The sequence below is a fragment of the Anthonomus grandis genome, chromosome 11 (assembly GCF_022605725.1).
Source record: "Anthonomus grandis grandis chromosome 11, icAntGran1.3, whole genome shotgun sequence".
In the NCBI taxonomy this organism is placed as follows: domain Eukaryota; kingdom Metazoa; phylum Arthropoda; class Insecta; order Coleoptera; family Curculionidae; genus Anthonomus; species Anthonomus grandis.
Genome location: NC_065556.1, coordinates 28,635,699 through 28,649,159, shown reverse-complemented (window position 1 = coordinate 28,649,159; position 13,461 = coordinate 28,635,699). Strand labels below are relative to the sequence as shown.

At 31.6% G+C, this 13,461-nt stretch overlaps 2 protein-coding genes across 2 annotated transcripts; one reads left to right on the top strand and one right to left on the bottom strand.

The window, feature by feature from the left end:
* Positions 1 to 7,917: 7,917 nt before the first annotated feature.
* LOC126742091 (uncharacterized) lies at positions 7,918 to 8,922 on the top strand. The gene is made up of 3 exons (XM_050448627.1): positions 7,918 to 7,967; positions 8,098 to 8,184; positions 8,603 to 8,922. The coding sequence occupies exons 1-3, from the start codon at positions 7,959 to 7,961 to the stop codon at positions 8,864 to 8,866; spliced, it is 360 nt and encodes a 119-aa protein (XP_050304584.1). The 5' UTR covers positions 7,918 to 7,958; the 3' UTR covers positions 8,867 to 8,922.
* LOC126742090 (uncharacterized) lies at positions 8,915 to 9,711 on the bottom strand. Its single transcript, XM_050448626.1, has 5 exons — positions 9,484 to 9,711; positions 9,395 to 9,427; positions 9,261 to 9,335; positions 9,089 to 9,197; positions 8,915 to 9,030 (listed from the first exon to the last, which is right to left on the bottom strand). The coding sequence occupies exons 1-5, from the start codon at positions 9,615 to 9,617 to the stop codon at positions 8,992 to 8,994; spliced, it is 390 nt and encodes a 129-aa protein (XP_050304583.1). The 5' UTR covers positions 9,618 to 9,711; the 3' UTR covers positions 8,915 to 8,991.
* Between the last annotated feature and the right edge of the window lie 3,750 nt (positions 9,712 to 13,461).

The following is a 13,461-nucleotide window of genomic DNA, read 5'->3' as shown; positions in this document are numbered from 1 at the left end:
TTTGTACGGGGAGGCGGTACGGTATAATCGGTACTTCCACTGGGGGTACGAATTCTTTTGGTCGCAGTTGAAGGGCGAGCCAGCTCGCTAGTTGATGGGCACCCGGACTCGCATACTATCAAACAAAATTGGAATATCTTATTGAGGGTATTAGTAAATGTAAGATTCTGTGTTCAGTATACAGGGGATGGATGCTTGATGGACCTTGGACGTTAACTTAGAACGGAAAATAGAATTTTTTTAAAAAAATACAAGACGACAAAATTTGTTCATCAAAATCATCAGGTCATGTGACAAGGAGATCCTACAAGAGTTTTTTTATTTAATTTTTGATTCTTTATAACGTAAAAAAAAATTGGAAAATTTATGAGTCTTAATTTTTATTCAAAGTTTCACTTTTTTAAGGGCAAACTTCCTTAAAGGTAAATAAAGCCTAAACGGTTTATCTGACCAGGAGAGTCTACAGAGGTAAGTTTTACTTTTTTAAAGGGGACTACCTAAGTAGTTTCTTAATGGTCCTGACAACGAGAACCGATGAGAGGTTTTTTATTTTATTTTTAGGTCTTTACAACGTAGAAACAGAATTTTTAAAAATTTTTCTTTTTAAATTTCACTTTGAAAAACTGCCTAAAATGCAAATAGCGCGCAAAGGGTTCATCTGACAAGGAAAGCCTATGAGAGTTTTTGACTTCATTTAATTGGTAAACAAAGATTTTAACATATTACCAATTAAAAATTTCCCGTGAAAATGGCCAAAAAACCTAAAAACATAAATGCAGATTTTACTTTATTGTGGAAATATAAAGTCGAAATTAAACGAATTAAATAACCATTTTTTCCTTAGAATATTTAAAAAAAAAAAAATTTCTTATAGAAAACTCGTACCTATACAGGGTGATTGATGGTTGATGGTACCTTAGACGTTTACGGAGAACGGAAAATGGATTTTTTTTGAAAACTTGGCAACATAGATTTAACTTGTGATCTAACGATTAAAAATATTTTAGCGATACAGCGTTGCCGCTTATACCAAAAAGTAGTAGCAACTTTGTCATTTTATGTTATTTTAAATAGAAGTGTTCCTATACCTATTTTTATAGTCAATGGCATCATTTTGAAAATTTATTGTAAATTACTTATAATCTTAGGATAACTAATTAAATCAATCTTAAGTTATGAAACAAATTGTATAAAGTTATTTTGTATTCTTTTATCCATTTTTTGCAATTTAGGGTGCATTTCGTTGAACCTTTGGCAATTTTGTCACATTGCCGTCCATAATGAATAGATTCATCAAAACTTCATTTGAATAACTATTTCTTTCCATTTTAATGAATTCTTAGGTCACTATATTTAAAAAAAAACACCCAAGCGTATTTACCATTAATTAACTAAATATAACTGTCAAACATCAATAACATAGCATTGTTGCGTCATAATCTTTCAAAATATTCCGATTTTTACAGAAAATTGCTTTTATTTCAGAAACCGAACTACTTAGATATAGAAATATGATACTTCGTTAGAAAGGGATTTTCCTTTTAGAATATGTTATAATATACAGTGTGTTGCATTTAAAAAAATGCACATATCACAATTTTTGTATCTAGCGGTAAAATCACTAATTTTGAGAAACCCTGTATAACGGAGAACAAATTTTTATAGTGAAAACTAATATACAATACTTCCCTAAATTACGTTAATAATTTAAATTTTCTGCGCGTTCAAGTGCCGTAATAATAAAAATGTTTTGGCCAAAACATAAAGAAAATAATTAATTTCTCGAAAACCACTAAAGATAGGTATAGAAACAACTTATACAAAAACAACCATTTAAAATAACAAAGTTGCTACTATTTTTTGGTATAAGCTTATATCGTGTTTGTTTTGAAAAAAAAATTTGCATAACTTTTTTGTTATTAAAGATAGAGTTTTCATTTAAAAACTGTCAAGTACTCCTTGCAAAGGGACACCTTGTACGTAATATTCAAAATCTAAAAAAATTGTAGTTTTTAAAAAAAATCGAAATTTCGGTTTTTACAATTAACATGTAATTTTTTAGATCGAAAATTTGGCATAACTTTTTTGTTATTAAAGATAAGGCTTTCATTTAAAAACTGTCAAGTACTCCCTGCAAAGGGGCACCTTGTACGTAATAATCAAAAACTAAAAAAATTGTAGTTTTTGAGAAAAATCATAATTTCTGTTTTTTACAATTAACATGTACTTTTTTAGATCGAAAATTTTGCATAACTTTTTTGTTATTAAAGATAGAGCTTTCATTTAAAAACTGTCAAGTACTCCTTGCAAACGGGCACCTTGTACGTAATAATCAAAAACTAAAAAAATTGTAGTTTTTGAGAAAAATCAAAATTTCGGTTTTTTACAATTAACATGTAATTTTTTAGATCGAAAATTTTGCATAACAACGCTGTATCGCTAAAAATATTTTTAAACGTTTGATCACCAGCTAAAATCTATGATGCCAAATTTTCAAAAAAAATCCATTTTCCGTTCTCCGTAAATGTCTAAGGTACCATTAATCACCCTGTATAGGTACGAGTTTTCTATAAGAAATTTAATTTTTTTTTGAATATTTTAAGGAAAAAATGGTTATTTATTTGGTTTAATTTCGACTTAATATTTCCACAATAAAGTAAAATCTGCATTTATGATTTTAGGTTTTTGGCCATATTCACGAGACATTTTTAATTGGTTTTTTTGGTAATATGTTTGAAAATCTTTTTTTACCAATTAGATGAAGTAAAAAACTCTCATAGGCTTTCCTTGTCAGATGAACCCTTTACGCGCTTTTTGCTTTTTAGACAATTTTTCAAAATGAAATTTTGAAAAAAAATTCTGTTTCTACGTTGTAAAGACCTAAAAATAAAATAAAAAATCGTTTATCGGTTCTTGTTGTCAGGACCATTAAGAAGCTACTTAGGTAGTTCCCTTTAAAAAAGTGAAACTTTCCTCTGTAGACTCTCCTTTGTCAGATAAACCGTTTAGGCTCTATTTGCGTTTTAGGAACTTTTCCCTTAAAAAAGTGAAACTTTGAATAAAAATGAAGACTCATAAATTTTCCAAATTTTTTTACGTTATAAAGAATCAAAAATTAAATAAAAAAACTCTTATAGGATCTCCGTGTCGGATGACCTGATGATTTTGATGAACAAATCTTGTCGTCTTTTTCTTGTTATATTCAAACACTTTACTCTATTTAAATGTCTATAGTCAGTGTCGTCTTAAATGGAGGTAATAAATCGCTAATTTGTACTGTTTATGTCCCCCCTAATGAATGTATGTATTTGTTTCATCAATATCATACTTCAAATTGCTCGCCTCTACAGTCTAAAGACCCTCGGAAATTTTGCTCATGCTCTGCAGAATACAATGTCATATAATATGCTATGATAATATGCTATATACAGTGTGTTTACTTGTTTTGCATCAAATTCAACAAATTATATATAGTATATAGAGAGTCAAGAAGAGAATAAAAAAATAGAATGTATATACACAGGTATATCTAAGTTATAGTCCAGATAAAGTCGAAATTATATCCATTTGTAGTTACGTCATCCAGGTGAGAAAAAACGATATTAGGTTAGAAACTTTACCATCGCCCTCAGAAATTAATAGTCTGCTATGTATTTTTATATGTTCAGAAATTAACAAATTATTTATTTCAGCAACATATTATTATATCTTTATATTCGTATATATACTTTATTTTCAAGCCGCAGATGCAACAAAATTGAGCACAACAACGATCGCAAATATAAAGAAGAATGGGATAAAATGAGATCAGGATTACGCTGCTCATATATTTTCCAAGCAAAAGACCGCAAAAACCAAATCTACAACATATTTGAAAAGTAGAATTCGGCACGAGCACGAGTAAATTCCCTCATATTTTCTTAGAGAGAAATTATATGAAACAGATGAAATTATGAAGTTAGAGGGCCCTTACAAGGGCAATAGTTTTTATTCTTCAAAAAAATCTAAAAAGATAACTAGATAATTTTTACTTTCACTGTTTTTCCTTGAATCCGTGTGCTTGGTGTCATCTTGTCAGCTACTACAAAATGATTCCTTGCTAAAAATCCACGTCTCGTCAACGAAAACTGGAGTAAAACCTTCCGGACCTACATTTCTATTTTTGATATACTCCCTTAAAAAATTGATTCTTTTATGAACAATATTTGGCAAGTCCATCAAATATTTTCTGTTATTTGATTTTTTCCACTTGAAACCTATACTAGTGATCCATCTTCTTAAGGAGTCAATGGAAACTCAAAATATTCAATTTCTTCCCTAAACTTTTCTCTTAACAGTAAGACATAGACATGGATTTATTGTAACCATATAGTTGACAAAGGGAAAAATAGATAACTAGAACAGCAATTTACAAAATTCACAAACCTTGTAGCTGATGTAGGTGTTTGAAAATTTAAACATTGTTAAAATATATAACATAAAGTGATATAGGACTAAAACTACATACCTCAATGCTAACATGTAACATCAACTGTATAAAATGCATCTAATACAAGCAAATTCTGAACCTCATTAAGTTGCCTGTTCCTGAGTGCTATTACATTTCCTATACATTAGGCAGATTGTTCCCATAATGAAAATACATGCCCATGGCAAAATTTCATACATTAGGTGTGCTTTAACTAATGCAAAGTAAACACTTCTTGTCACTTGTGAGCTATTGGATTCTGACGGGTTGTCTCAATTCATGTCCTGTAAACTGTGCTTGAAAGGGCTAAAATTGCCCTCAAATTGTTGGAAGAAATTTAAAAGAATTTTCCATGCTCTCCATTTTTCTTCTCTCCCTGTCATGTAGTTAAGTGCACTTCATTCCCTAAAAGAAACTTAAAAAAAAACTTTTCCAGGCTCTCCAATTCTCTTTTTTTCTCCCTCTGAGAATTAAAGGGTTAAATGCACTCAACTGCATGGGAGAATTAGGCCAATATTACATATTCTTTTCTGGCGTACATAGAATAAATTGTGTCCCGAATTCTATGTTTCAAATATGTTGTAATTTTGGTTTTTGCTGTCTTTTGCTTGAAAGATATACGGGCTGCGTAATCCTGATCTGATTTTATTCCATCCTTCTTTATATTTGCGATCGTTGTTGTGCTCAATTTTGTTGCATCTGCGGCTCGCTCTATCACATTCTCAATTTGAAGTGCAATTCCGTTTCGGACTTGTTTCTTTTCCAGTTGAAAAAATGCCAATATATTTAAAATCATCAGCTGCGATTGTTCATTATACCTATTATATCTTTTTTTAGGCATTATCTAACACTTTTCAAAATAACTTTCAAGAACAAGTTGACAAACCAATATTTTTGATTGACAGTGACGGATATTTCACATAACCTAGTATATAAAAGATGAATAATCATCAGACACCAATTTTTTTCAAAAGTTTGTTGTCGCCGCTGTTTGGAATATGCTAAACAGGGATAAACAAAAATGACGTCATTACAAATGGGTATAATTTCGACTTTTAACACTGTTGAAAGTTGTAGAGTTTTGAACCGTGAATGTAACCGCTTAAGTAAATTATCATACAACCATCCTTTAATGCTACACCCTAAAAAGTGCTGGTTTTGCAAATTTTTGGCCATTAAAATTTTGTGAATCAATTGCCTAATCCAATAAAACAATATACACTAACGTTCGTAATTTGGGTTTACCATTTGATAGCCCTCTAAGATTTTCATCTCATATACCAGTCTGTATTAAAAATACAATTGTTTGACTAAAATTGTTGCATTTTTTATCTAAAAGAAAAAACAAGACTTTACTGTGTCAAGACTCCCTTGTTTTATCTGTGTTCAATAATCCAGATGTAATCTATGAAAAATGCATTACAACTGCTGATACGAGAGGAAGTATTTGGATTAATAACTAAGTTGGTCGAATGCAGTCAATATTACCTATAATTGAAACATTCACTTAAAGTGCCCATCATATTTGTATGAACTTGTAATATGTAGAACTTATGTAGATAATACTAATGTAAGGTTTAGAAATAAAATTACACCGCCATATCACAGAACTGCTATTATGGAGCGTAGTTTTTCATTTAATATAACAATAGATTTTTTAACTCATTACCACAAACATTGCAGATGACTCTCTCTCATAAAGTTACGCAAAATTAATTATTAATAATCGCCAATTTTATACTTAGTAATTCTTTTGTACATAATATTTTTATGTTACTTTAATCTTTTTCCCACAGTTTTTAATGTTTCTTTCTATGAATTCGCCAAATGACCTAAATTGAGTTGATCAGGGAGGTGTTATTCAATATTCTATCTGGACTTCGCCTTCTTGCTTTTTTGACTAATACAATTTTTCTAATCGTATTTTTTTGTGATTTTTATTATATATTAATTTCAAATAAAGACACTTATATTTATTATTATTATTTTTCGTTTGAAAAAGTGAAACTTTGAAAAAAAATTAAAACTCATAATTTTTCAAAAATTCTTTTTCTACGTTATAAAAACCCAAAAATAAAATAAAACACTCTTATAGGCTCTTCTTATCAGAAGAACCGTTTAGGCGTTATTTGAGGTCAAGCAGTTTTTCCTTAAAAACATAAATTTTCTTTTCCACGTTATATAGAGTCAAAAATTAAGTAAGAAAACTCTTAAACGCTTTCCTTGTCAGATAAACCGTTTAAGTCCTAATGGCGTCTTAGGCAATTCTGCCTTAAAAAAGTGAAACTTTGGAAAAAAAATAGTTTTCAAAATCTCTTTTTCGATGTTTTAAAGAACCAAAAATAAAGTAAAAAACTCTCATAAGCTTACACCTTAAACAGTTTTCCTATACTTCTCACCGCCATTTCCCTCACTTCTTATCAACCGATTTAAACAAAACTTAGTACCAACATTTAGCAACCCATTCTGCCTAAATTGTACAAGTTCTAACCCAATACAACCCATAAAAATACAATACTTACATCTCTCTCTAAAAATCGGTATTCTTCATTGCTTGTCGGATAAGCGGATGAACATTGATTCGCAATCACTATCAAACATAGTGTAAACAAGAATGCTGTCTTTAGCATTATTAATGCTGCGATTATACCCTACGAATAAAAAACAAATATATCTTTTAAAAACTGATTTTACTGCTGTTTACCTTTTATGCTCACAATAGAACCACTAAGCCCTATAGACCTCAAGTGAATATCTAATGATTTATTTGGTCATATTTATACCCCCGTTCGCCCACTTCCAGGGGGGTGTCTTAGAGTATTGTCTGTTCGTGACATTTTTATTTCAGCCATTACGTACATAATAATATAATTATAGGATTTTCTGAGTTTGTCAGGAGCAATTTTAGTCATCAGATACAGAAATATACGTTTCCAGAAACCTCTATTATTTCTTATTACCATAAACATGGTCTATCAATTCTTGGAACATACAGATTTGAAGTAACACCATAAATAGGTCTGGACCTGGACACCCGGTATTTTTATTAATATTCAACCGTTAATCCGATAAGCTTCTTCTTTTTACCAATTTTACGATACGTCATTCAGATATGCCATAAATAAGGGAAAATTAATATTCCTTGTCACATTAAACAAACATAACCGTAAATAACTGGAATGGACATACTTTACGTGGAAATTCTACACAAAAAAAGACATTTTATACACGTGGATTGGAAATGGATGCAAAACACTACACAGTTTAATAAATTATTGGGTGTCATTATGCCGTACTCCCTCATAAAATTCCATATTGATCCTGTCATAAATTCTCCTAATTTAATAGGGATAATTTGCTATCAGAATTAGATCCGTGAAATTAATTCCATAGAAATGCGTCAAAAAAGTGGTATATATACCAGGTACAACCTCATTTGAATCTATTCTAAAAAGTTTCGTTCCAGTGATATTCAGTTTCATTCTATCTAATGGCAAAAGTAAGTTCAAAAAGATTGATAAAATTATAGTTTGATCATTAGTCTCAATTGTAATTTTTGACAAATTTTAACAGTTATATATTTTGCTTATTTAATTAAGTTTTAATTTTTTATTTCTTTTTTTTCTTAGTTCATATTGGAAACGTTTTTTGTCGTTGCTTGCCTGGGTCTGCTGGTCGCAGTAGGAAACTGTAATGTCTTAAGATGTGATCTTATAGTAAGTAAAATGGCAATTTTCTATGTAAATGTATGGCTGTAGACTTGGTACTTCCCATGAAGTACCAAGAATAATTAAATTCAAGTTTCTTCAGGAAATCAATGAGTCATTTAAATTGGAAGTGATAATTTTAATTTTCCAAGGAACTTTACCTATTTTCCAAGCATTTGATCTTAAATATTTCATTTCTATAAGCATCTTCCCTTAATTTTTTCCGGGATAATCAATTCAATGAAAATTTCCAAAACCAAATTTCTTTAATTTCTAAATACATCTGAATTAAATGCAACGGCACTTTGATTAAACTCATTCAATTTTCCCAAACCCCTTCTCCCGTTTTTGCACCTTTTACCAAGAAAAACATTAGTAGGTCAAGTACCGCATAAAAACATAACTTAAATCTCTGATTTTTTCTTAGGATCCCCATAGTCCAGAAAGCGAACTATGCTGGAAGCAACTCCTCTATAAATCTCTCTCATTGGATATTCCTCAACTAGTCCAGGAAACAGTTCCAGACAATCCGGACGTCCCATTACCAGTTCATGCCAGAAACGCGGAACTTAGCAGCGCTCTTATGCAACTCTATGGATTTAATAAGCTGAATGGCAAAAGGAACCCCACCGGCTTCTCCAGAGATGTTATGCGATACATTTCTGAGGTGGGACCAACCAAGGCAAACTAAACAGTTATTTTAGCATTGATGGTGATGATGATAATAATAAAGCATTCGTAAGAAAACTCAGGTTTTTATTCTTAATATCACTGGGGCACTGCACATTCTTTTACTAAGCACACTATTAATAATTATTAATCCTTCTTATGGTGCTGCTTGATTCCTTTCTTAAGCTGCAACTCAAAAGGGAGTTTAATTAGTTTATTGCGGTAAAACTAAGTGAAAACTCACCTTCGTAACCTGAAGCGTGAGCACATCGTAAAAGAGTTTCCTTCTGGCCGAATGGTAGTTTTTCAGGTCGTCTTCCAAATTCTGTTGTTCTCTTTGCTCAAGTTCGTCTCTGCACAGATAAAGGAGGAATATGAGGAATTAATTTTTTTTTTAAATTAAAATTGGAACTTACGGTTCTGGACCGACGGTCACGAGAGAGTGAGGCGTGTGAGGAGGGTCGGGTCTTGGACGGTGTGGACCCGAAGGACTTAAAAACAATTAGAAAAGTTGTATCGATAAATTGGGAGATTTTTTATGGTAACTTACCGAGTTCTAAGGATATGCGCTGGCTTCTGGTTCCTGCAGAGTCACAAGAATTAAAAAATATTTTGAAATTTACATAGCGGTGGTTTTACCGTGGCTTTGTAGCAACAAAAATGTCCTCCTCTTCTATTCCAGGCACGTCCAGGACGACATTTTGACCGGAGTCATAAGTTCCTTGGGGTATCACCACCTTTTGGGGATACTTGGGATTGTACGGCGGATCCATTTTTTAACAACTGAAATTTTGAATTGGGTAATTTAGACAAAAATTATATTTGAAGTGTTCGGATGACAGCACGGTTCTTATTGGCAACCCTGTCATAGAGAGGAAACAGGTTGAACGGGTGGGGAATTCAGGTGATTTTTCAATTGCGTTCACTCTTAACCGTTGATCACATATTAGTTCTCTTGTAAATATTCAAATTTATTTGGTAATTATAAAGTAATTTTTTTAATGGTGGCTAAGATACGTTCCGTTGACCTCACGTCAACTTGGAAATAAACCCGATTAATAAAACACACAAAAATAAACACCCAAATTTTATAACCATTATAAAGCTGTTAAATTTCGATTCGCAGCAGGACTATTTTATACATAATTTGGTTTTATATGGCTTATTATGAACGTAATCACGGTTTGGAATAAATTGGCCATTTATTTCCTCTATCTTGTTTCTTTTTTTTTATTTTTAAATTATGAAGTAATATTTATTGGTGTGGCACAGGAAATAAGTGACAACGCAAAAGAATAATGTCTGAAATATATTTATATATAAAGTTATTAGATATTAATCTTTAAATTTTTAATTAAACCGTTTAGTTCTCCGTTCGACCTTCTCAAAAATTTCGAATATACGTGGCACATTTCTCTCTGAAAAAAATTTAAAAAAATTGCAACATTGTATGTACACTCCCAGGAATTCCAGGGTGTGTAGAAGTGAAAAAAAAAAATATTTTTCCATGAAAGAGGTTCCAAAAATTGCAAAAAAAATTTGTGAAATATTTAAGAAAACTTTGGTCTTTCATATGGCAGGAACTATTTTTTGTACCATAAAACATCGCCCAAAAAATACTGAACTTTTACATCATAATTTTGGCATATTGAATCGGATCATTGGCTATCTCACTCAACTTTGAAAATTTTGGAATTCTTCCAGGAATTCCACAGTTTAATTTCCCTAATCCTCAATATAGTTTTCTACATACAATCAAGATTTATTCCAGGCAGTTGAGGTACAGGCAATCCAGGAAAAAAACAATTCTTGCATTGCCTCAGTATCGAGTTTCACTCACCGCATATTACTGTGCAAATGTATGAATATTATTAATTATGTGCAATAAATCACAATCTTAAAAGCATACGATAATCCCGCTAAGAATTATCGGCAAATTCTAATTAATTCAAACTTAAAAGCAATTTTTCACGTATTGAAACCGAAGACACTTTAGGAACCACCGGTACCATTATCTCTAAGAAATAAATCACGCGAGATTATTGAGACAGCCTAAAAGTGCCTTTTAAGTGGCAAATTCCATTTTTGTTTAACTAATAATTATTAGGTTCAGGGACATTCGTTGCCATTTTTAAAGAAGCCCATGCACCTATTTTTCATAGACCCGGGACCAGTTTTATTACAAATTGATCTAATTTAGTCCTTTGTGTTCTGTATGCTAATAAGCCCGTAGACAAGAGGATACATTTATCTTCAGAACTATACTAAAACCAAGGATCTACTTTTCAAGTGTGACAAGTTGAGGAAAACCTGTTTGTCAAAAAAAAAAAATATTTGCACTCGAGTCATAATTTTATATATTTTGGCTTCCTAAGTGCACAAACGTCACCCATATTTGCCGTATAACAGTTATATACCTGCCTAATCATAATATATTCGTTAATTTGAAATTTAAACAATCGAACAATTAAATTAAAATTGTCATCCCACGGCTAGTATAACAAGAAAATAATAATTCAAAAAGGCAAAGAATCAGAGGCGTAACATGAATTATTTGGACTTTCTAGACACATTGGCAACGTCGGGTTTGTACCGTCCTTCTGGTCATTTTATTTATTTATTTATTTATTAATGTCCAATAAAAAAATATATACATCGCAAAATATATACTGACATTAGTGAAATAACAGCAAGTTAATTTCAATTTTTGCCTTTAGGCAACACAAGCTGGCTATAAAGTCCAATGCTTTGATGAAGTCACAAAATACAGCAGCAGAAACGGTTTCGCTAATTAAATATGCCTTTAAGAACAGTAATTGAAGCATCAGTAGTATTCTTGTTCGATCTGAATCCAAAACCTGTTATTTCTTTTAAATCATCTTTCACAGTGTAAAGAATGAAAATAGACTGATCTAAAAGTGGAGTAATGAGGGCAGTTTTAAGATTTTCAGAGACCCAGGCCCATCTGGCCCCATCTGGTAGATTTTAAAGCTACCGACGACAATATCTATGACAATAACAATGGATGCCGTTATGTACTTGCTTCAGGAATGTACGTAACCAACCAAAAAAGTCTATTTTAGAATTCGTTCAGGTAATTCAAGAGATACATTTATTCCAGCTTCTTATAGGTGTTGATGGAACATGAAAATCAATTTTTTTCTAGTAATTCAGGAGCAAATACCCTACTGAAGGGTTAAGAGATATTTTCATTGATGACCGGTTGTAATAGGTGCATATTCAGTAATTCATAATTTTTTTAAATATTTACCATATCTGTAATAAATTTTAAGAACTTGTGTTCAACCAATTTGAGGCTGTTAATATGCATTCTATAGTATGTGCACAAGATATAGATGCTTTTAAGGACTTTATATCCACAAATTCCTTGGTGCTTCTTTTAATAAATCAAAGCGTCAAACACTCAAAGACATTTTTCCAACTATCCTCTTCAAGAAATTCCTTTTGACTGTATGTAGGTAAAAATTATTTAAGAATATCTCAAATTACATGAGTTATTTAATGAGTAATCTCTAATTTGAAACGCCAAGGCATAAAACTTCCGGAGAGATTCAACTGACTAGAATAGCAAAAATACTCAACTGTCTGGAAGTGATAAGAATAAAAATTCTGGTTCAATTGCCTGGAATAAATCATTTTTTTTATTCCAGGCAGTTGACTCGTTATTTTTTACTTTTGAGACAGTCTAATCATCAATTTATTCCTAATATTTCTCGGCACTTCAGTCAAAGTAATTTTATTATTCCAGGTAATCGAGTGAGAATTTCTATTTGTAGTTTCAGGCAGTTAAGTGGTGCAGTTTTATCACTTCCAGGCTATTAATTAAGTGGTTTTACTATTCCAGTCAGTTGATATAAGACCAACTGCCTGGAATAATAAAATTACGTTGACTCAATTGCCTGGTACATTAATGATTCAAGTTAATTCCTAGCAACAGCATTGTCCAAATAAACATTAAACTATAGAAGTTTTTATTCAGTGCAACATTAAGGCCTCTGATAACAGAGGCTCTTTTAAGATAGTAATCTTATAATTGAACTCTGTACAACGTCGAGTGCGGAAAAAGCTCATAATTTTACATTTAGCGAGTGAAATAGGTTTATCAGATTATAATGTCATAGTTTCAGATCATTTACAAAAAGCAGGTAATTCCAGCAAGTAAAAAATTCATTAATTTCATTTGTGAAGACATTGGAAAGGTCCAGGTTGCCAGATCTGAGAAACACCAGATGGGATCCAAATTACCGTAGACAGAAATTCGCTAATTTGAACAATAAGCCTTTTATTGGATAAGTAGCACCTTTCCTTTGTGGGACTCTATCAAATGCCTTGAAGAAGGCGAAGTATTCCATTCATCCCTTGATCTCTTAACATTCCTTATGGCGTTCAATTCATCTTTTAAAATTAAAATAAATTGCACAGCACTGTCCTTAATAACCGACAACCGCAATCCACAAGCCGGGCGGGACGCTCTCAATAAGAGTACAACAACACCTACCAATGACCAGGAGTACCAAGTTCAAGGCCGCCCGATTGGCACCAACCCCAATTAAAAAAATCCTTCGATTTAATTATTTATGCCAAAAACCAAAAAAA